This window comes from Doryrhamphus excisus, chromosome 19 (genome assembly GCF_030265055.1).
Source record: "Doryrhamphus excisus isolate RoL2022-K1 chromosome 19, RoL_Dexc_1.0, whole genome shotgun sequence".
NCBI lineage: Eukaryota > Metazoa > Chordata > Actinopteri > Syngnathiformes > Syngnathidae > Doryrhamphus > Doryrhamphus excisus.
In genome coordinates this window covers 10,258,536-10,283,467 of record NC_080484.1, presented here as the reverse complement: position 1 = coordinate 10,283,467, position 24,932 = coordinate 10,258,536, and the positions used below count along the sequence as shown (strand labels likewise).

Sequence of the window (24,932 nt, the reverse complement as noted above, 5' to 3'; positions counted from 1 at the left end):
AAGCAGTACTGGGTTAACATGGTGCACAAGTGTTCGTGTGTCCATTGTTTAAAGTTAGACTAAGTTATGAACACCTACTTATGTATGTCTATGCTATAATTTTACTTAAACCTCAATGTTTGACCCCCATAAGTTGGATCGACTCAGTACAGTCTTCATAAACAACCTATTGGAACTTTAGGGTGTTTACCCGAATCACCACAGAATTTGGTACACACCTTCAGGGGACCGACAAGTGTGTAAAATATGAGCAGGATTGGTTAAAAAAACATGGCTGACATCAAGCAAAACATCTTTGGGATACTTGGATATTTGGATAACTTATAGGATATTTGGATTACCGTAATGTACGCACTAAATTTATTCATTCATTCATTCATTCATTTTCTACCGCTTTTTCCTCACGAGGGTCGTCTTTGGGCTAGAGGCGGGGTACACTGGTCGCCAGCCAATCACAGGGCACATATAGACAAACAACCATTCACACTCACATTCATACCTATGGACAATTTGGAGTCGCCAATTAAACTAGCATGTTTTAGGAATGTGGGAGGAAACCGGAGTACCCGGAGAAAACCCACGCATGCACAGTGAGAACATGCAAACTCCACAAAGAGATGGCCGAGAGTGGAATTGAACCCTGGTCTCCTCGCTGCGAGGTCTGCGCGCTAACCACTCGCCCGCCGTGCCGCCCGCACTAAATTTAAATATTTTTACATATAAACGCAGCACTTGTCTTTACAGGTGCCACAGGTGTCCACGTCATAATACACAAAACATTTTTTTAAACTTTTGATTAAATTAATAATTTTTCCAAAGAGTGTGCGTAATATGGCTAGTTAAACAGTAGCCTACCAGAAAAATCCTCCACCAAAACCACTAAAGTTGTCGTCTTCAGCATTACAATTGAACAGCCTTATAATGCCTTCATCACACACTTTGTCAGTCTCTCTCTCAGTCTTTTGTTGTCGCCCTAGGAGTCACTTTTGTATTGAGGCAAATTAGCCATTTAGCTTGAGCTATCGTCTTCTTCAGAGATCGCTGCCTTAGACATCAAAATGTGATATTAGCTTCCACTTCCACCCGTCCATGTCACTACTTCTTGAAACTGCACTCTAGGAAACATAGGAGATGTAGTTAGTAGCCATAAAAGTCCAGTCCATGTATGCAAGCGTGTCTTTCAAAGCTTTTTGAAGAAAACCAATCAAATGTCATTGGACTGTTTACAGCATAAATGTAGATTGACAGTCACCCACTGGCGGGTAATACCGCTGTGATGTCACAATGTTTACGTGGTCACACCTCAGGATGTGCCATTCCAAGCAGATATAAGATGGCTTTTCACAAAAGCAAACTATTCCCTGCAATCTATCCAAGAACATCAGTCATCTTCTTGGGGAAAACCGCCCAGGAGGCAGACAGGCACCACACTTCACTGCTTTCTTTTTTTGCCATCCTTCAACATAATGGCAGAGCAATGATTATGTAATGAGTCAGGAGAGTAATGAGTGGATGGCCCAGGCATTAATTGAGTCATTTCTCTAAAGTGCTGCTCATGCAAGTCGGCTCCAATTGCTGATCTTTCCTTCTAGTTTTGTTTTTATTTGCATTTAGTTTTGTCTGTGATTATTTAAGATTCCGCAGAAACTACAAAGTGGATGAGGATGAAACTTGGTGGAGGTTGTAGCATGGGTTAAAGAACATTGACGGCAATTTTAGTGGAGGTCTGTATAATTCTAGTGTCAACTGGTGTGGAAAGAAGGCATTTTAACACTGGATTCTATGTATTCTGTGTATATTCTATGGTAGAAAATAGCTTTTCTATTGATCTGTGGAGGCAAAAGGTTTTTTGCATTGATCTAAGGATTGCTTTATGTGTATTTGCTGTGGTGGGGTGGGGTGGGGTGGTGGTGGGGGCATGTCATGACACACAAGCCACATGATGCTCACTGTTGACCTTTCGGACCTTATTGAGCATTCTGTTTCTAAAACAAAAATAACTGCCGTCTCGCTAGTCACAGTGGCACCAAGCATTTTTGCTTGGTGTCCAACACAAAATACTATCCAATGTATTATTTATTTGTGACTTATTTGTGTGTTTATTATTGTTTATCTGGTGTGTCAAAAGATCTGGTGAGAAGATGTATTGGAAGCTTAAGTGTTAATTGGTGTTCATCCCCAATTTTGTAATACCACAAATATTGCATTTTTGTTTATTATTAATAGTTTGTATTACTGTGACGTGACAGTGGTAGTATAGTATAATTATCTGACATCCCTACTTGATACTAATATTTTTGTTTTGCTGATTTTCTGAGAGGAGAGTCGTAGCACTAACAAAATTAACATGCAGTAAAAAAAATGGACTGTATACATATTGTGTATATATAATTGTAGTTTTATTTTTATTTTGTACACACATATAGTAAAAAAAAATAAAAATAAATTATACATACTGTGTAAATATTACATTTTATTTATTTTTTACTAATACATTTTATGCAGTATATACATAAATTCAAGTTTATTTTTTACTCTATGGTTGCATGCATGGGACAAAAACATCTTGTGATTTGGGGTAATCATTATCATGATTACTTTTTTTTTTAATTATTACTGTTCTGATCATTATAATCCATGCAGGTTTCCTGTTAATTACAGTGGCGTTGTGTAAATCGTCTGGCATGCTGAATTGTCACCACCATTCAATTTTCTATTGTCTGACATAAGAAATGTCAGCCATGCTTATCTACGTGTTTTGACTCTAACAAAAGCCTCATTGGCCTCCTTAGGACTCCGTCCGCTTTGCATTTTGTCTCTGATGGTAATTTTGCCGCTTGGTTTGCGCTCATCTCCTTCACATCTGCATGGACGGCGAGGGAGTTCATATAATGAAATTTTTCCCTCGCAGGCCAAACAAGCACAGTGGCACAGTGCGAGCATACATGCATTTATTATTGAAAGCAGGCTTTCATTATTTATGGCGACGGGTTTCTGTGCGCTCAGCAGATAAAACTTCTTTTGATTCCGTTTGTTCATCAGACACTCGGCTCATTGAGGCTGGCACATACACAGCCATGAATATTTAGCCGCGCCGGTCTCGCTGGGATAAAGTGAGCTTAATGAATGTCTATTGAAACCAAATCAATTTGTAAGGAAATACTCGGTGGACTCTGTCTATCTGCTCATTCGGTACAAAGATCATTATTGATGCTGCTTTCAATGGACGATAAATGCAGATAGTTTGCTTTTATCCAGTATGAAGGGGGTTTATACAGGGTTTACACTGACTGACCCATAACATTAAAAATTATCGTGTTGACGGAAATATAAGCCCCCCACAGACGACCATGCAAGTCAGAGCTGGTTAGCATCACTGCTTGGCCTCAACCTGACAACCTCCGTGTTTCCACCTGTATTTATAGGCGACAGTGTGCCGCACCTCACCTGAGATTTCCTACCCGGAATGTCATCAAACCAATGAAAGGGTGCCTCCTGGTAGAGAATATTAATTGGGCCGAGAGGACACATGACAAATACGGCTTAGTGGGTAGGTAGAGGGGTCACGTCTGTCTCCTTCCGTATGTTGGTGGCTAAATATAACAGACTACAGTATCTGTCAGCAAGCATGTTATTATATCTTCTCGAGAGCCACTGCTACAGAAAGTAAAGCTTGGATACCCTTTAGAGCAGCGCTGTTCGGACATTTTTCACCAAGAAACACACCACAGTTGATATTTTGGAAAGTAAATATGCTAAGAAACTGCATACCAGCTTTGTGATATAGGTGAAAAAAGGTCATTATTACCAAGAACATATTTGCAACAATTTTTCTAAATATTAAAATTAACATTGGTCTTAAATAATATAGTTTTTTTGGTTCTTATAATAAACCCCCCTGGCCCCCTTTTTTAATATTTTAACTCTATGCTATTAAAATGACATTTCCCCTCTTTGGGCGAGTTTATTCTCTTAAAAATGTGACTTTTTCTTTTTTTCTTTGTTCTCTTAATATTTAGATTTTCTTCTTGTACTTTAGCGTAACTTAAGCGCTATAATATTTTGACTTGATTCCCAAAATATGATTTTTCTCCAACCAAATTTTCCAAAAATTGCAACTTCATTTTGTTAGTTTGCTTCTGATAATATAACAACTTTAAAAAATATTTTTTTTCTCACAACATTACAGCTGATTTTTCAATTTCTGCTGTTTTTATACAAATTTTCCAACAATTTCAACGTGATGTAAATTTCCTTCTTGTAATTATGAATTTAATCCAATAATATTTTAATTCCGCAACCTTTTTCCTGAATATGACAAATGCATTTGTTGTTCTGTTTGTTAATAATCATAATAAATACGGATGTCCACTTTTTTTGCCATAAACTGATATGCCGATATTGTCCAACTCTCAATTTCTCAATTTATTTTGCCTTAATCCTCTGTAAGCCTTGGTATAGAATTCACCAGGGCTGCACAAGATGTACATTGGCTACTCTAAAGTGTATGCAAGTATACTTTCTATAGTATTGTCCCTGAGCTACTGTACACTAGTAGGATGCTGGCAGTGAGAGACGAGCCCAGTGTCTGGATGTCAAAGTAACAAAGAATACCATTGAAGAAGTGAAACCCAAAAGGAAACCATTGTCGTCTCACACTGAGTATGCATCAGTTCACAGTGCAGTTTGGCAGTTGTCAGCCGTGTCGTTTGTGTCAACCAGTCGTCACAGAGACACCATTAATTGTGCGCCAGATCAAAAATCTTTTTCCACTCTGAAATGATCAACGCCTCCAGCCTGATGAGCCATTGTGGAAAAAGACAGCGATTGCTTCTACTGATTGGTCTGTTCATGTGAAAAGAAGCCTTGTATTTAAAAAAAAGCACAAAAAAAGCTGTGGTGGAAAGTTTTCACTGGGGTTGATGTTTAACTCTGCCCTCAATTTACTTGCCGATTCAATTACGAGGCTGCCTTTCATCTGCAGAACTGTGTTGTAATGCCTTCGGTGCTTGGGCAAATGAATTAAAGCCATTATCAGGATAATCACCGAGGAACTAAGGCACAAATTTGGAGTAGTTACTGAGGAACTAATGAGTCGTTTTTGAGGGTGTAATGAATAACTAATGAGTAGTTACTGAAGAACTAAGGCACAGATTTGGAGTAGTTACTGAGGATTAATGAGTAGTTACTGAGGGTGTAATGAATAACTGAGTAGTCACTGAGGAACTAAAGCACACATTTGGAGTAGTTACTGAGGAACTACTGAAGAGCTAATGAGTAACTACAGAGGAACTAAAGCACAAATTTTGAGTAGTTACTCAGGAACTAATGAGTGGTTACTAAGGAACAAATGAGTAGTCACTGAGGAACTAAGGCACAGATTTGGAGTAGTTACTGAGTAACTGAGGCACACATTTGGAGTAGTTACTGAGGAACTAATGAGTTGTTACTGAGGAACTAAGGCACATATTTGGAGTAGTTACTAAGGAACTAATGGGTAGTTACTGAGGAACAAATGAGTAGTCACTGAGGAACTAAGGCACATATTTGGAGTAGTTACTAAGGAACTAATGGGTAGTTACTGAGGAACTAATGAGTAGTTACTGAGGAACAAATGAGCAGTCACTGAGGAACTAAGGCACAAATTTGGAGTAGTTACTGAGGAACTAAGGCACAAATTTGGAGTAGTTACTGAGGAACTAATGCATAGTGTATAGTGTTAGGGAGATTGGTTCCTCGTTCATTACTGCAGTTTAGCGTACCTTCTTGTGAAGTGTTACCATGAAGTCTTCTATGGCAGGATTTTTTTCCCCCACTCACATGTCAAAACCTTGGTGTTGAAGCTCTTTCTCTTGGGGAAAACCATGAAAAATGACAGCAGTATGCTCATGGGAGCAGCCTTGTCATATGTTATCAGTGTCATTGGATGCTATGCAAACCTTGGGGACAGATGGTTGTGCTTGCATGCACATTGAGTGTGGTTTTTGTGAGGGAATCTACAGAAATCAGTCATGTGGGTTTAACTTTGGTCCGGGAGAAGGTATCCAGTCCATCCCTTGATCAAGGATTATGAGGTGTTTTAGAGCATTTTGACTGCTGGACATGTAATTAGTAGGGAATGGTTGACAGTGGGAGATGGATGAAGGGAATGAAAGCTTCTTCAAAGAGTAGATGTTATTTTAAAGGTGGGTTTGTTAACGTTTCTGCCTCGGTCCAAATGACTTAACAGGCTGTTGTTTGATGTTCTCTGTGTCCTTTTCTAAAGAGGCTTCCACAACCGCTCTCTTTCAATAGTCATATGTCATTGCTGCTCCTGAACTCCCTTTCCCGCTTACTGTAGGTGACGGCGTTGCAGCAGAAGCATGCCACTGGTGAAGCGCACTATTGAGCCGAGGCATCTGTGCCACACGGTGCTGCCCAGGAACATCAAGAACGAGCTGGAGTGCGTGACCAACATCTCCTTGGCCAGCGTCATCCGCCAGCTCAGCAGCCTCAGTCAGTATAGCAGATGATTACCTCTCATTAGCGATACGCCGCTTGCTATTAAGCTGACCGGCTGATCACAGGACGATACCATACGCAGAACGATGCTTAACACTGTGCTCCATGTCATTGAAATGCTCCTATTGATTTTCAGCTAAGCGGGCTACACCTATACATTATTAACTACAGTAGGGCCATTAACATAGAACAAACGCTTACATCGTTTTTCCTGGTCGTGTCACATGTGAGCGTGGCCACTTGTTGCCAGGCAGAATTCCTGGCTCATGCATAAATAATATATATAGAGTATAAAATATGCCATTCATACCCATGAGGTGAATTAAATACTGTAGCAAATTAGGTCTGTATTGTAGTATGATGTAATTATTCTTGAGAAATTAGAATTACTATTAAAAATAATACTATTAATAATAATACTATTTTATTTATTACTATTTATTATGTATTTTATTATTATTATTGCATCAAATATAATAAACATGCCATCTTATACAACCCAATCACTACCAACACTATTATTATTATTATTAAAAATTTTCTTCTGAAATTCCCAAATATAATATATAATTATTTTAGGTAATAAAGTATATATTGAATAAAAATATTATAAAATATATGACATGTAATGTCATCTGATTTCCTTCAGATTATGATTTTCTTATACTATTATTTAAATATGACTATTGTTATTGGGGCAGGTGCAACAGCCCTATTGTAATTATTATCATTATTATTAATAATGGTTGTAATGTATGTATGTGTGTGTGTGTGTTTAGGTAAATATGCAGAAGACCTCTTCGGGGAGCTTTTTAATGAGGCCCACTCCTTCTCCTTCCGGGTCAACTCCCTGCAGGAGCGTGTGGACCGCCTCTCCATCAGCGTCACACAGCTGGACCCCAAAGAGGAAGAACGTGAGTAGGGTGCATTGGATTTTTTTTTTTTACACCTTTGTCAGGAGAAAGTGGATCTCTGGTGTCATGTGACTAATACAATACATACAATAGGCGTGTAACATTCAGGTGTCTTTTTCAGAAGGTGGTTGAAAAGTAAAAGGAGAGAATCACAGCAGGCTAATATCAAGCCACAAGGCACAGTATTGATTTCCCATGAAGCAGCTGTTTGTTTACGACTTGGCGCCATTCTACTCTAACTGCTTCTTTGTCACCGACACGAAGCCAAGTCAAATCCCTACAGAGATGCCCGAATGGCTTTTCTTCGCTTGCAAATGTTTCTAGTTATTTTTTGATGCGGCAATAGGTTTTTGATTTCCAATTTGAAATGAACGGATGCTTATTGGAAATAGGGGTGGCTGGTGGAGGAGGGAGTCGCTAAGGGCAGGAGGGTTGCAAGGATTGATGTGCAGTGCAAAGCCTCTGCAGCAGAAAAAAGCAGTCAAGTGTGAAAGAGTTGTCCTGCAGGGTTATCTGGGTCTGGTTGGAAGGGCTACCTCAGCAGGTTTTAAGATTACTTAAATAAGACTAACTCTGTGTTCATTCTAGAGCAGGGGGTGGACAAACTGCGGCCCACGGGCCACATCAGGCTGGCCAAACATCGTAATCCGGCCCACCGAGCATTTCCAAATTAATTGTTTTAAAGCTTGAACATCAAAACTGTAGCTAGTAATATGACTTTCAGTGCTACTGTGGCACATTTGAGTCACCAACCTAGTAACCTACCTACTAGACCATGGGTGGGCAAACTACGGCCCGGGGGCCATGTGCGGTCCACCAACATTTTGAGTCCAGCCAGCCAGTTGCTTTGTAAGTATTTCTTTTAACATCCAAACTGGCAACATGACTTGCAAGTCAGATGTCTTATTTAGTAAAACAAAAAACAACAAAACTGTAAAATTAAATGACATAGTTTGATGTGGGTTGATGTTTAAAGAGCTCCTGAAAAAAGGGACATGAGAACATACAGCTGATAGTATAACACTTTTACAGATAAAATTAAAAACAAGGAAAATTATACGCATAAAATTGTGTCTGTGTGTGTGTCTGTGTGTTAATTATATGTTCTGGTCCCCCGGACAATTTTGTTAACTCAATGCAGCCCATGAGTCAAAATATTTGCCCATACCCAGCATGTCTTGCGGGCTCTGGGAATAACAGTTGTACATGTTACATTTAGCGTTTGGTTGTTATTTATCACCCACTTAGTAGTAGTAGTAGTAGTTGACTTATGTGATGCATTAACTTGCCGTGGATGTGTTGTGTTTTGTTTTGTTGCACTGTGAGCAAGTGTGTTGTTCTGTTTGATGACCACCTACTCAGTCAATTTTTTTTAATGTGACCTTCAAGGGGCTGCATAGCTGTCGTGTGGTTAGCGCACAGACCTCACAGCTAAGAGACCTTGGTTCAATTCCACCCTCGGCCATCTCTGTGTGGAGTTTGCATGTTCTCCCCGTGCATGCGTGGGTTTTCTCCGGGAAACTCCAGTTTCCTTCCACATTCCAAAAACATGCTAGGTTAATTGGTGACTCCAAATTGTCCATAGGTATGAATGTGAGTGTGAATGGTTGTTTGTCTATATGTGACTATATGTGACTGGTGTATGAAGTTCAACTGTGGCATCTCGGTGTGAAAGAGGCTGAAGGAAAAGAGTGATAAAAGACCCTTTCATCACATGCTAGTGTTATGGGTCTAAGAGAAACAACACATTGTCTATTTAAACACAAGCCATTACACACAGTGTAGAGTGGATGCTTTTACCTCCAGCAAATGACTTTTCATGGTGATGGTCTGTGGTCTGCATGAAGAGTGGACTGGAGGAGGGGGGGGGGGTGAACAAGGGGACGGATGGACCATAAATCAGGACTGTAGAAGGAAGATAGGAAGTTGGGGGTTGGGTAGGATGAAGTGTTGATGAGTGTTTACTATATAGTCAATACAACCCCGGAAAAGTAAAAAAAATGTCCTTTTCCTTTTCCATTTCTACATTGCTTATATAATTACATTTTTATATATAAATTACAGACACTATGGATCAGTTGGCTCAATTTTCATGTTACTAAATGTAATGCACGTCTAAATGAAATGCAATTTGTCCTCACAGCCCATTCTGAGTCCAACATGATTGGCATAAGAATAAGTACAGGGTCAGGCAAAATGATCTGACACGTTTTGTAGCTTAAATAAAACGCAAATAAAGTAAAGAAACAAAAAAGTGTTTCTTTTTCAGTTGCTGGCATGAATTGGACTGGTGAGCATCACGCTTTCATTGTGGAAACGTTTATCAAAACAAACTAATCTCTAACTGCAACACAACAAGCGTTCCGTTTGCACTTCGATCTTGGTAGACATGATCCCATACCAGCTTCAAACGCCATCTTGTTATGGGTTACCAACTTCAGAGCTACTGGATCTGCATTGAAACCAAATTGGAAACCACCACATTTCCATATGCTAAATAAGCTGAGTCACATGACAAGATCATAAACACGATTCTACTAATTTCATTTCTACTACATTAATTTGCCTTAAACTCTTCTGCACTCTGTGCGCTGTGTGTATGCTAGCAGCCCGGCCTCCACCCACCGGGACAAATCGACTGTATGACTGACAAAAGGGCTCCCTCCGTTCTTGCCGCTGTTCTATGTTGCTGAAACCAATGCACAGAGTGAAGCCACATCCAATAGACAAACATGCGCATTGCGATATATATGGAGGCTGGCAAAATTATCCAGTAATTTTCATTTATTGTGTTTTTAATTTATTTACTTACAGTATTATTGTCCCATGCCTTATCTCGCAAGGTCTTGTGACCAATATCCTTAAAGTTCTTTGCCATGAGGTGCCATGTTGAACTTCTAGTGACCAGTATGACAAATGTAACAAACCCTGTAACAGAGTCACATGACATCTGACTATCCCATTCAAAGATATATAGACATGTTGTAATGTACATGGCATTTGTCGGTATTGATTCCTAACCATATAATCCGTTCTGTCTTATTGGCTGATAAGCACGTCAGTTATGGGCAGTCACCTCCCAAGATAGTCATGGTGTGCACGGACACGCCGGAGTGAATTATGTGCAGAGTAACCCGAACATGGCGGATGACTGGAGAGGTGTTCAGTTGAAGGTCAGGGAGATATCCACCATGATGTATACGCTTCCGTCGGTGGCTTTTAATCACACAAATGCATGCTGATGTAATCTGATGGAAACACCTACCTGGCACCTAGCCTCACTTTGCCCTTAAGGCCTTGCTCTCCAACCCCCCCACTCTTCTCGCCCACCGCCAGCAACACCTCCTCTGTCTTTGTTGTCCTCTCTCATCTCACTGATTGATCCCTGCCCTTCCGCTATTTGTGTGCTGTCAGCCTCTCTTTCCGCCTATCACTTTAGCCCGCCAAAGTAATGGCTTATACTGCCACACTATTTAATGGCACCGTTGTATCGCTGCACAGGCTTAAGGTTATTACCGAAGGCCACAAAGCCACCACAAAGCTCTCGAGGCCATTTTTTTTCATGTCGTCTTTCATGCTATCCTTCCAGCTACTTTGTCATATGGACTTGATATTTTCATCTTCTGCTTTTGTGTTTTTCTTCTGGTTAACCCCCCCATCACGACTCCAATTCCATCTGACACTAACACTACAAGAAATGTGGATTCCCTGTGTGGATATTAGAGCTTTATAGGTAATGTACTTTCTCAGATATTGGACAAAAAGCTCTCTGAGGTTCAAACAGAAGGGCAGCACAGATGGAAAATAGAACATTATTTACATTTGAGCACCACCAAAGAGAGGTGATCTCGCATGCTAAAATCAATCTTCTCAGATCTCAACTGGCGCTGTGCAGAGTTAAAACACAATTTTCTTCTATCAGGGAGAGGTCAGCCATCGTGGCACAGTTTCCACTATATTCTACACTATATTTTAGTGTTGGAGGTACTGCAGTGTTGGAGGTACTTGCAAATGAGAGGGACCGTTACCTTGCTAGAAATGCATGGGGCCACTTTGATATTTTGAACTGCGAAGGAACTATATATATTTCAAGAAAATAAATGCATCTCAGCTTTGGATATGAGTGAGAAAGTGTATTATTAGTATCAACTTTGCTCTTTTACCCCCCATGATCTTCTCAAATGTTCTTCTCGTGGTACTATGACATTATTCTATATCTAATTTTTCAAATTGTTTTGTTTCTCATAATATTAAGACATTTAAAAAATAACAATTTTTTCTTTATTTTTCATCCCTCGTGTTACAAGTTTATAATCGTAAAAATTCCAACTTTTTTTCTCATTTGTCTTAATATTTTGACTTTTTTTTTAACATTACAGCTTTTTCAACCAAAATTCCAACAATTTCTGCTTGGTGGTAGAGTGGTTAGCGTGCAGGCCACACAGCTAGGAGACCCGAGTTCAGTTCCACCCTCGGCCATCTCTGTGTGGAGTTTGCATGTTCTCCCCGTGCATGCGTGGGTTTTCTCCAGGTACTCCGGTTTCCTCCCACATTCCAAAAACATGCTAGGTTAATTGGCGACTCCAAATTGTCCATAGGTATGAATGTGAGTGTGAATGGTTGTTTGTCTATATGTGCCCTGTGATTGGCTGGCCACCAGTCCAGGCTGAAGAGAGCTGGGATAGGCTCCAGCACCCCCACGACCCTTGTGAGGATAAGCAGTAGAAAACAAATGAATGAATGAATGAATTGTTAGTGACCACGTACTGTTGTACTGTTGTTAATTGTAAATTATTATTGCAAAGCTCCTACTTACTGTACATTTTTTTGTTTGTTTCTTGTTAAATTATATTTTTTATTTTTGCTGCAGGCCAAAAAAAAACAGGCTGCAAAGAGTCCCCAGGCTGCACTTTGGACACCACCGATGTAGCCAGTAGCTATACTAAGATATTTTTCTTTACATAAGGATACTGTTTTTAAATCTAAGCATGATTAAAGATCCCTTATGATGCCAAATCTACTTTAAATTGATATTCTAATAGTAAAATACGTACCTACAGCATCAGTCTATCATCCCCCTTACCTTTTTGCCACATGTCTGACAGAAGAGGTGCTTATGTGCTTCCTCAGGCTTTGCTACACATCTTAAAATAAAGTCTGGGGCTCTGACGACTTCAGACGTGGCTGCTGTAAGCTCGATCACTGTGCTCCTCTACCATGATGTAGCATTTAAAATGTGCCTGTAATGTTAGCACTTTAGTTGCGTGGTTCTCGTTGCATCCACTACCTCTCTATCATTTCAGTGTTTCCGTCTCGCCACACTCCAGCTCCCCTCACCTTCTTTTCCCCATCTGTCTCTAATCCCGCGTGGGTGTGCTGCAGCATCGTTTGGTTGGAGTCTGAGGAAATCATCACCTCGATCTGTGGTCCATTTAGTCCTTTTCTGCCTTTATCATACTTAGTGTTTAGGGCAGAATGCTTTGGGATAACTTAAAGAATATTGCCTCCCTAGTTGCTGTTTCCATCCTAGCCCGAGGCAGCTGGAAAGTGTATACATTTGTCACTTCCGCATGAATAATTCAGACTGTGGATTTCTGTTCAAGAGTTGCTGTTTTCACTTGGTTGTAGAGATTGGACGTGCACGGTGCACAGTTCAGTTCCAAAAGTAAAAATTGTAAATACTAAATGTATTGTATTGTTTTCTCAAAAGGCTGTTTTTCTCCCGTTTTTGTTGAGAACTGATATATTGCTGAAACGTATCTGCTGATTACTAAAGAACAGATGGATTGAGTTAACGGTAGCTTTTCCATGTCTTCCTCAGTGTCACTACAGGACATCACCATGAGGAAAGCCTTCAGGAGTTCTACCATCCAGGACCAGCAGCTGTTTGACCGCGAGTCCCTGCCCATCCCCATGCAGGAGACCTTCCAGGCCTGCGAGCAACCGCCACCTCTCAACATCCTTACGCCTTACAGGTCTGATTCTCGTGCTAGTGTACGCATGATGTAGATATCTTCAAATCTTTAAGATTTGTGGCCAATTAGTTACTAATTCCTGCCACCTGCGAAAACATTTTTGCTTCATGGCGGCCATGTTTGTCCAACAAATCCTGCTCAAATTTGACACACATATGCTTGTCAGTGTTCTAAAGCAGTGGTCTACAACACGGACCAACAAACCTCTGGTTGACCGTGGAGAGTGACTTAAAATGCCATACATCAGACGTGTCCAAAGTGAGACCCGGCAGGACATTTGCGGTCTTGGGCTGTGTGTTTTTTTTTTAATGGCAAGCAGTACATACCCAAAATATAATTTAACAAAAACATGTTGGGGAAAAAAATTGAAAAAAAAACAGCAGTAATTTCACAAGAATAAAGCCAAAATATTAAGAGAAAAAATACTTTAACAAAAAAAAGGAATGATTTTACAAAAATAATGTTGTAATATTATGAGGAAAAAACTTTAATGAAAAATTATTTTAGGAGCATAAATTTGAAATAAAGGACAAAAAAAGACGTTTTTTATACTTGTACAGAAAACCCCCCTAAAAAGAAAAAAATATGATTAATGAAATAAATTTTTTAAAGGGGACCTATTATGCTTTTTATACTTTTCTGACCCATAAATGTAGTTACAATGTTGTATTCTTGTGTTAAACGATGCCAAAGTTTGAGATAATAAGTTTTGCGCATTTGAAAGTGAGCCCTGAAAGAAGTTTGGGTTGGCTCAAAACGCTCGGTTTCTAAAGGCATGGTAAAGCTGGAGTTGTGTGATGTCACACATAGACTTCCTTATATGGGTGGTGCTGTGTAACCTCTTTTCTTGAGAAACTACGGACTGTACAGTCTCTACTTCGAATCGGATTCCGCATCCAACATGTATGGCTTTATGTTAAAAGTAGAATCACCATTTATTTTTAATTCGCATATCGTTTATCAACTCCTATGAAGTTGGATTCGGCAGCTAGTTGCACAACAAGTCCTTTTTAGTACTTGGAAGTGTGACAAACCGAAGCAGAGTGAGCATGCCTTGAGGTGGGTGGAATAAATTAAAACAGACCTAAATAGGTGCAGATTCTGGAAGATCTGGAAATCTTTCTGTGCTGGTTATTGTGTGTCGCTGCTCTATAGGAGCCCACAACTCAATACAAAGGGCTGAAAAATGAGTTCTAGAATTGGTTGTGCCCTATTTTGTCTATGGAAAATGACATACGGGCTGTTGAGCAAGGAGTGCAACACTGTGGTATTGAAATGAGAGGTGTGGGTGTGTTATCCCTCAGGTTCTGACCGAGCAGAGACCAAGCGAGGGGCAGGTGTGGGGGATTGGATCAGTGATGTGATATCCTCTTCTTATCTTAAATGTCTCGTCTGGTGCCAGCTGAGGTCTTTCCAACAGCAGATGTGATTCATATTGCAGAGCAGAAAATGTTCCATGTTAGGCTAAAAGGTGGTGTTGAGCTTGGTCCAGCTCGTTTGAGAATATGAACTCAACTCCGTTGGGGCCGCAGTATCATCCCTGATCTTATCAGGACCTCTTACTGAGAGCCACACTTCCTGTTTTTCATCTTTTTTTTCTTCTTCTGTCCTCTCACTGACTCTCCTTCACACCTCACACCAGGAGGCTCACTGGGACTTCTACCCAGGCGTCTAAAATAAATCTTCAGCGCACAGCTGCCAACGCTCCCATTTTTTTCCTCCTTCGTCCACAAGCAAAATAGATATGCAGCGCCACATCCTTGCATAATAATTTATGCAAACACTTAAACTCTGCTCACACTTTAGCAGCGCTCCCTTTGCACTTGTAGTATCTCATTGTAAAATTGGGTCATCTGTATTAGTCATGTTACACATCGTTTTGCTTCTATTTGGTAGCTTTAATGCTAACAAGCCGTGCTTGTTCACGTCTGTCTTCGGCAAAGTGTGTGCTATTGTACATGTTATCTACTTTACATAATCCATAATTATGTAAAGTGGATCATTTCCCACCAAGAACAACATACTGAAAAACAAAAGGATGCAAGGGCCGCTTTGATATTTTGTGAAATATTTCAAGAATAAAATGCATCTCGGCTTTGTGATCTAGGTGGAAAAGTGTATTATAGTATGACTTTGGTCTTGGATCTTTTTTCCCCCTTTTTAAAAAGTAATCTTTTAAGTAATATTTTTACTCTATTCCCATAATATGTACTCTTAACTTTTTTCTTGTTAGAATACAATACTCTTCATATATTGACTTTATTCTTGCAGTTATGGCTGTTTTTTTTTCATTTTTACTGTTTTTTGCTATTTCAACATTCTTGTAATTTCTTTCACATAAGTATGACTTTATTTTGATAATATTTGATGTTACCTAACTTTCCAAATATTGCAACTTTATTTGTATATTATATTATGACATTAGAAATAATGTATTTTTCTTTAATATTGCAACTTAATGCTACTAAAATAACTGAATAATTTTTTCCTCATAACATTACTGTTTTTTTCTAGTAAAAATTTGTCATATTATATTATATTATATTATATATACTTTTTTCTCTTAATGACTTTATTCCTGTAAAATGACTGTAAAATATTTTTTCTTTTTTTGAGCTAAATTATAATGTTCCGCGGGCCAATAAAAACCAGCTTGGGCACCCCTGCATTAAGGAGTGTGACAAGAGGACAGAAGCATAAGCAACACTATCATAGCTATTATAATGTTAGCTACAGTGCTAACACTACTTTTTAACAGCAACATAATTCTAGTTTAGCCTATAACTCAATGTTTCCAGTCTGTAGCTGATTGTGCGGTTAGTTGGCAGAGCTCAAGGCTTTACTTTAAGATGTGAAGCGAAGCCTAGCCTTTATTTTTACAAAGAGCAACGAATGAGGGAGATGTTCGGTGCTCATAAAGAGGCTCCGGCGACCACATATTACTGTTATACCACTATTAAATGTCACTTTTGCAACCGAGCAGCCCTTTAAAGCGAGTGAGAAACAGGCTCTCTGCGGTGTGAGAATACAAAAGCATAGACTAAGTGAATGAATGTGTCATGCTGGTATGTGTGTTTTGGACAGGACTTGATTTGTTAATAATGAAGAAACAGATAAAAAGCCTTAGAAGACGGACCCCTTAAGAGGAATAACATCATAAAGTTGGGGTCCTTTCTTTCCCTGTTGTGATATGAAAGTCGTGTGATCATTTTCTCTCTTTAGATGTGACGACTTGTCAACTCTTTTTATGTTTCCCAACCCTATGATCTCATACATATTCCCACTGGCGACCATCCTCAACAAAAACCTCTCACAATCTGGACGGTTGTTTCAGGGCGGCTGAAAAATACGATCACTGCAAAATTTAGTTAAAAAAGAAAAGAACAGTGATTTTATAAGTGGACACCTATGTGTTATGTGATTTCTACTTTGGTCGTATTGGCGATAAATCCCGAACCCTAATCTAGGAATATGAGGACAATGATCCCTTTTTTGTGCAGGGATGACGGGAAGGAAGGCCTAAAGTTCTACACCAATCCTTCATACTTTTTCGACCTGTGGAGAGAGAAGATGCTGCAGGACACGGAGGACAAGCGGAAAGAGAGGCGGAAACAGAAGGTAGGCCTCTTATGTGTGGTCATAGTATGTGGTATCTGGCCGTGTTTTCTACAAAGCAGTATACAGCTGAACCTGGTTAGCATCCGTTCTGCTCTAGAAACCCCAAACGTACGGTAACAGAATCAATACCTTCCCGATATCCAAAAACATAAACACAAAACACTTTTTTTTACATGACTCGTGTTAATGACACGACAAGACATGCGCTATTTTGAGGGGAAATTGTACGCTAACCGTGTCATGGTGATCGGTATATATTTTTTCCCGACCTGAAGGTTGATGATAAAAAGTTACTGCAAAAAAAACAACAGAGGAGAAGTTGAGAGGCTATTTCTATGATACAAATACAAGTTTTATATAGTGTTCTGGTCACTAGGCATCAGTAATGTTACATTGATGAGACATTACCTTACATTACATTATCTTAACACAGCATGATGCTATGTAATCAGCCATGGTATAGCCGACATGATGGAGTGAAATAAGATTCTCCTCCCATTCCATATGGAAGTGCTCCGGTTTTTTGGCTTCCGGCTATGTCCTTTTCCCCCACTCCATATGAAACACTTTATGTTGAGAACAAATAAACTGGAGGCTAACTGGTTAGCTCGGTATTTGCTTTGCACATTCGGAATGTCATTTTTTTTTAAATGCCGAAATAATTTCTGAATATGAATATGGCCTATTACTAGTAAAAAAAATTTATATTTTAGCAAGCTTTACACAGTTTTTGCCTAAAATTAAGCATTCACAAGCATAAAAATGAGTAAATGAACTAAAATAAATATATAAGCTACATCCACAGTAACAGACATGAGCGCTACTCTTATTCACAGTATGTCTTAAATGGCTTATTTACTCTTTACTATATTGGGTAATAGGCTGCACGGCGGACAAGTGTTCAGCGCGCAGGCCTCAAAGCTAGGAAACACGAGTTCAATTCCACTCTTGGCCATCTCTGTGACGAGCTTGCATGTTCTCCCCGTGCATGTGTGGGTTTTCTCCGGGTACTCCGGTTTCCTCCCACATTCCAAAAACATGCTAGGTTAATTGGCGACTCCAAATTGTCCATAGGTATGAATGTGAGTGTGAATGGTTGTTTGTCTATATGTGCCCTGTGATTGGCTGGCGACCAGTCCAGGGTGTACCCCACAGCTGGGATAGGCTCCAGCATCCCCCGCGACCCTCGAGAGGATAAGCGGTAGAAAATGAATGATTTTAAAATGAATATTGAGTGTAAAGGTAACTATAGGGGTGTTAGTTTATGTCTACAGTGCTCTAATAATGGTAAAAACTATATTCAGAAAGTCTAGTTTCTATATTTTTATTATTTTATTATTATTATTATATATTTTCTATAAAAATACCCAATTAACTGTGATAAACAAGGGACGACTGTAGCAGTTAAGAATCATTCAACAACTGTCGTCTTATATTAGGGGCAATAATAAAGTCTTTAAAGGCAAAAAAAATACCACAGAAGGTGAAATGATCTCACCGGTATGCTACGCTATTACGTTATTCACGTATTACAAGCCCACCTACATGCGCCAACATACGCCAGACTGATCTATAGCATGCAGTGTTCCGCTTGGTGGAAACACGGCTTAACGAAAAGAACGGAGGAAGACGTTTCCGAGATAACACAAAGCCTTGCTGATTGAAATGACAGGGTGTTTGTTTACACGAGCCACCGGTTTTACAGATGAATCAACCCTTCCACCAGTCAAACCCTGCTGGTTATTACTTGATGTGTGATCATTACACTTAATTAGTTGTCCATTCCAGAGCTCTTTGCACCACTTCACTGCGTCCGTGCACACACACACACACACACACACAGCCTTTGTATGCGATCTGATAAGCATGCTGACTGTTTGCAGGCACAACACCACAACACAACACATGAACATCCATACACCACTCCAAGCAAAACAGAGGCGTGTCCAGTTATTCCTTTCAGGTTATGCCCCCCCCCCCTTTTGAAGTAAGTCAGAGCTCATTACACTGCCGTCAATGAGGATTAAGCGCAGTAGTGTTGCAGTGTGAGTGAGTGAGAACTAGAGACTTTGGCGTGGAAATATTCAAAGAAGATTTTTAAATGTATAATTAATCAGAGAAGCGTCACAGTACATAAGACTTCACTTGCGTCACAGGGTTTAGGTTGTTATGCTTGTTTATGGCTGAGGCTCCCTTCGGTGATTTTCTTCTAATTAAAGCCCCCGGGTGGGCTGAGCTCGTAAAAAAAAAGGCAAGTTCATTTCCCCGTATTCGACACACTAGTAGTTATTCGACGGACCCCCGGCGGGGAAGGGATTGGGGGAGGGATTTGAGGAATTACAGGCGCATATTTGCCGGTTTGTGTGAGCGCTCACCAACAGGAAATATATTTTAAGAGTGGTCAAGTGTGAGCAATGATTGCATGGCTTTGCATCATGTATCCTTACAGATGGTCACCTATATATTTTGCAGCAAACACCATGGCTGTCACAAGATTTAAACGTGACAAGATTTATGAATCATGCTGGTGTACCTAAAAAAGTGGCTGCCGTGCCCAAGTATTAGCACCAAGTGACGAATGAAAAGTGGCACAACGTAGACCTACACAGCGTCTTAATCTCATTAGCTTCTTGTTAGCCTCAGTGAATTACTTGGAGGATATTTTAACCCTGATGATGTGTATTATTATACTTTTCCTATGCAGCGAAGTAGCCTCAACCTGCAAAAAGCAACTTATTCTTTTAACCCCTTTTTGTCCGGGGTTGCTCTGGCAACAGCTCAAGTGCAATCAGGCGGCAGCAGGCTTGATCAGAGTGATATTGTAACACATAGAAAACCAAGGCTGACAGGCTGAAGGGTTCGCAGCTAAAGATCTCGGATCATGAAAGAAACTCCGTGGATAGTTCAAGTTGGTCGATGATGCTGTTACTCCAAGTTAACTGCAGGTTCAAACTAGGGATTTATGAATAAACATTCATTCATTCATTCATTTTCTACCACTTGTCGTCACGAGGGTCGTGGGGGGTGCTGGAGCCTATTCCAGCTGTCTTCGGGCGAGAGGCGAGGTACACCCTGGACTGGTCGCCAGCCACAGGGCACATATAGACAAACAACCATTCACACTCACATTCATACCTATGGACAATTTGGAGTCGCCAAATAACCTGCCATATTTTTGGAATGTGGGAGGAAACCGGAATACCCGGAGAAACATGCAAACTTCACACAGAGATGGCCGAGGGTGGAATTGAACTTGTGTCTCCTAGCTGTGTGGCCTCCACGCTAACCACTTGACCAACATGCAGAAAATGTTGGTATTTTTGGGAAAAAAAGGTGTAATGATACGAGAATAAAGTCAATATTAAGACAAATGAGAAAAAAGTTGGAATTTTACGATTATAAACTTGAAAATAATGTCAGGGATGAAAAATAAAGAAAAATAAGTTTTTTTTAAGACATGTGTTAATATTATGAGAAACAAACAAAACAATTTGGAAAATAAGATATAGAATAATGTCATAATACTACGAGAAGAATATTTGAGAAGATCATGGGGGGGGGGCAAAGTTGATACTAATAATATATACAAAGTTGATACTGTGTGGCCTGCACGCTAACCACTCCTCCGCCGTGCAGCCCCCACTGTAGACATGAAACACCCTTATAGTCACTTTTACACTCGTATAACCCAATATAATATACATAAAAAGAGTAAATGCCATTTAAGACATAAATAAGAGTAGCGTCCATGTGTGTTACTGTAGATTTTAGTTCATTTACTCATTTCTATGCTTACAGATGCTTAATTTGTATGCTAATATGCTAATAATATGCCATATTCAACCACAAAACAGCAAAATTTATTAATGAATACGGTATATTTGTGAAAAACCGTTAGATTGAAATTTGAGTTGACCGATATAATCCAGCACTTCATTACAGATTCCGATATCGGCAGGAAACTAATGTGGTGTGATGAACACTTTATGCTTCAGGAAAAAAAATCTTAAAAAAAATAAACAATCTGAAATGCAAACTTTAGAAAAAGTGCCAGAACTCTGCGTGTGACTCCGGGGGGTTAGAAGTATTTTAAGAAAAACATGTCCCCCCCCCCTTTGCATGACAGGTTGGGCTGTTGTTTTGGTTTTCTTTAGTTTTCGCATCCTGTGATCTTATTTTGGTTTTCTGTCTGGCACAATGTAATTGTGCCATTTCCATGTTATCTTTCTGTTTTGATTTGTAAACTGAAAAAACTGCACCCTCTATCAGCTGTACCATGCCATCAATCCCTGAGCTCTGGAATCATCCTTCATCCCACCTTTGCTTCCCAGTTTGTCCTCCACAGTCCAGCGTCTAACGTTCTCTAAAATCTGTGCAGCTGGAATTGCCTTATCATGCGTGTCCCGAGGGCCTTATAAGCGTCCTCTCCAAAACCCCTCCTCCTCCTTTCCTCACTCACCCGGAGGTAAGCTCCTCTCCCAGCGGTGTGTCCCCTTTGCCAGGGCATCTGCTTTCCACGCAGTGAAGCCTGCAGCCTGTCTCTTACTCAGAGCAGCAACCCTTGACTAACTGTATGCAACTCATGCTCATCTCCTCTCAGGTCATTACGTGTATGTATGTATATATATATATATATATATGTGCTGCATCATATAAATCATATAGATGCGGGGTACATTCTGGACCCCGCCAGCCAATCACAGGGCACATATAGACAAACAACCATTCACACTCACATTCATACCTATGGACAATTTGGAGTTGCAAATTAACCTAGCATGTTTTTGGAATGTGGGAGGAAACCGGAGTCCATGCAAAGTCGCAGAGAACATGCAAACTGGAGATGGCCGAGGGTGGAATTGAACTCGGGTTTCCTAGCTGTGAGGCCTGCGCGCTAACCACTCAGTCGCCGTGCACCCATATTCAATAATATATGCAAATAAAAACCCAAGAAAGAGACCCACCCTCAAGTAAATGCCTTAGCTCTAATCGATGCCTCTTCCTCTCTGCAGTTGAGTAAATAGAGGCCCCAGGGAACTTTATGATTAAATAGAGTTTGCAGAACAGCAAAGTATTATGTTTTTTTGTGGGGGGGGGGGTCATCAACAGGCGGGTATGAGCCATGTGTACGCGTCATTTAGGTCTTAGCTTCTCAAAGTGCGGTACGCCAGTTGTGAAAAACAATTAAAGGGGATTTGTAGTGTGGATGTCGAGTACAAAGTACCACCATGCAACATCATTTAGCTAAAGAAGACAGGATGCCAGTCACATAGTGTTGATGAAGGCCGCCAACGCCAACCACATGCACACAGACACGAGCACACACATACGTACGTAGCATAATATAGCAGAATAAAGGCATGCTGTTGTAGTATGTACAGGTAGTTATTTTAATGTAGTTAATTCTCATAGGTTAACTTGCATGAGTGCGTTTTCGCACGCATTCCCTTCAGTCTATAGGTGTCCTCTATTCCAGGATGATCTTTCCGTTTGTTTGCACCATACCTCACAGCTCTATTATTACTCTGTGTGTGTGTGTGTGTGTGTGTGTGTGGCCCATACTCTATTCTCTCCACTTTGTCTGCATTATTGCGGCCTCCCCCTGGCTGTGAGCCTTTTCTGTCTAACAGCACTTTTACCCTTTGTCGTCTCGCTCGCCCTCGCCACCCACTCTTGTTTATGTTCCCTTGTTGTTGACGCGTGTGCTGCAGTGTTATGTTCAACACCCCCCCCCCACCCACCCAACCCCACCCTCCTGACCCTACTATCTCTCCCTCCGATGCTTCTCCTCTTTTTTTTGTTTCTTATAGTTGCAGGACCCCCGCATGTATGATCAGGTCTATAGGTACTTAGACCTTCCTGGGCAGGTATGTGACAAATAAGAGCAATTATTATTTTGTGTGTGTATGCTTCAATGTTCAGCATGTCCAGGAGGCAGGGATTGCTTGATGAGTCAGGTGATTTCCATATAAATTTGTGAAGTTCTCATTGAAATATAATCATTTGGTTAATGACTCTGTGAGCACTCCCTGTTCTTTTGTTCATATTTTTGGATTGTTTGTGTGCCCTTTGGCAAGAAAATCAATGCTTAACGTTTGGCCACAAAAATAATTTGCTTTGCAAGCACCGTCGTATTTTCTCCCTCTGCTTGGTATTGGTTTGTTGGATGTATGAGGTGACAATAATATTTCATTTTCATTAAATTTATATTCAGCAAATCTTGAGTTTAAACATGTTTATTTTATGCATGTGCCTCTGAGATCATTGTATTTGAATATATCAGGAAAAAAATTGTTTGTCACAGTTCCAGACCCGAACAGTGAATGTCCACAAAGTAGGATTCCTTATTTATAAATGCAATATTTTCATAGAGCGTAGAAAACCTGTTTACGACCTTCGAAATATGGTTTTTAACATTATTAGAGCCCTCTACACATGAAATAACACCCCTATAGTCACCTTTACACTTGTATTACTCAATAGAGTCGACATAATAGGACATATTAGACTTGTGCTCGTATGTTCCAGACCCGATCGTCATAAGTGAATTTCCACAAAGTAGGATAAATTGAATATTTTCATATATATATTATTCTTATTCAATATTTTCATTTTCAGTTAAAGCATAGAAAACCTGTTGACAATCTTCTGAATATGTTTTTTAAACATTATTAGAGCCCTCCAGGCATGAAGTAATACCCCTATAGTCACTTTTAGACTTATAACCTAACAAAAAAGGGAAAATAAGGCATATTAATCATAAATACAACTCATGCTCATGTGTGGTCCAGACTGAGTGGCGGCCAGTCCAGGGTTTACCCCGCCTGTCGCCCAAAGTTAGCTGGGATAGGCTCCAGCATACCCGCAGTGGACGGACGGATGGATTGATGGATGGATGGATGGATGGATGGATAGATAGATGACATCGGAGACCTTCTCTGACCAACTAACCAATAGAAGCTTCACTTGCAAAACTGCAGTAGGCAAACTCACGTAGAACAGAAAACAGGAAGAACAGGAAAGCCATTCTTTGTTTTAGACTAAAAAAGAAACAACACATTATCTCACCTGCTGACCTCTCTTCTGTTCCCTCCCGTCAAAAGCTGAAGGCAATAGACCGCCCCCAGGAGCCTGAGAAGGTGCCTCGGGCGCCCCACGACCGCAAAAAGGAGTGGCAGAAGCTGGCGCTGGGTGCGGAGCTGGCGCAGGACGTACCTGACGACAAGCACAGGGAGGCCAACGGCTCCGCTGGCTACCCTGACAACAGGTATAACACGGCCTGTAAAACATGAGCAGCAATGTGGGATTAACATTCTTAGAAATAATGTAATGCTATTATATTATTATTATTATTATAGTGGCTATTTGTCCTTCAAAAAATAAAGGTAAATAATCAAAAGGCCACTGATGCACCACGGGTTATGTTTTACGCAGGCAAAAGAGTCATTGTCCAAACAATCTTGTTCCGTTTCTTCGTATTTCCTTTTACAGTAAACCTCGGATATATCGGACTCGAATATATCGGAAATTCGCTCACAACGGACAGATAAAAAAGAACCGATTTTTCTGTAATGCATTTCCAATAAAAATTCATTGCATATATCGGATTTTTTATAACGGATTTCGCCTATTTCGGACAAAATCTCCAGTCCCGTTCCAATGCATTTCCATTAAATTTCCCTCGTATATATATCGGATGGCCGCATCATGGCGCTCCGATTCGCCGAATGTGTGGAGTTTGCATGTTCTCCCCGTGCATGCGTGGGTTTTCTCCGGGTACTCCGGTTTCCTCCCACATTCCAAAAACATGCTAGGTTAATTGGCGACTCCAAATTGTCCATAGGTATGAATGTGAGTGTGAATGGTTGTTTGTCTATATGTGCCCTGTGATTGGCTGGCGACCAGTCCAGGGTGTACCCCGCCT

At 40.3% G+C, this 24,932-nt stretch overlaps 1 protein-coding gene across 2 annotated transcripts in view; it reads left to right on the top strand.

The window, feature by feature from the left end:
- Nucleotides 1-24,932, top strand: part of wasf1 (WASP family member 1) — a 36,735-nt gene that overhangs the window by 9,214 nt on the left and 2,589 nt on the right. Inside the window, exons 2-7 of one of the 2 annotated variants that reach the window (XM_058056577.1) lie at nucleotides 6,341-6,495; nucleotides 7,281-7,415; nucleotides 13,237-13,390; nucleotides 16,891-17,008; nucleotides 22,819-22,875; nucleotides 24,112-24,275. In XM_058056577.1, the coding sequence (XP_057912560.1) occupies nucleotides 6,363-6,495; nucleotides 7,281-7,415; nucleotides 13,237-13,390; nucleotides 16,891-17,008; nucleotides 22,819-22,875; nucleotides 24,112-24,275 (761 nt within the window). In that variant the 5' untranslated portion in view covers nucleotides 6,341-6,362. The remainder of the gene's footprint in view (nucleotides 1-6,340; nucleotides 6,496-7,280; nucleotides 7,416-13,236; nucleotides 13,391-16,890; nucleotides 17,009-22,818; nucleotides 22,876-24,111; nucleotides 24,276-24,932) is intronic. The other variant, XM_058056578.1, reaches the window with a different exon arrangement.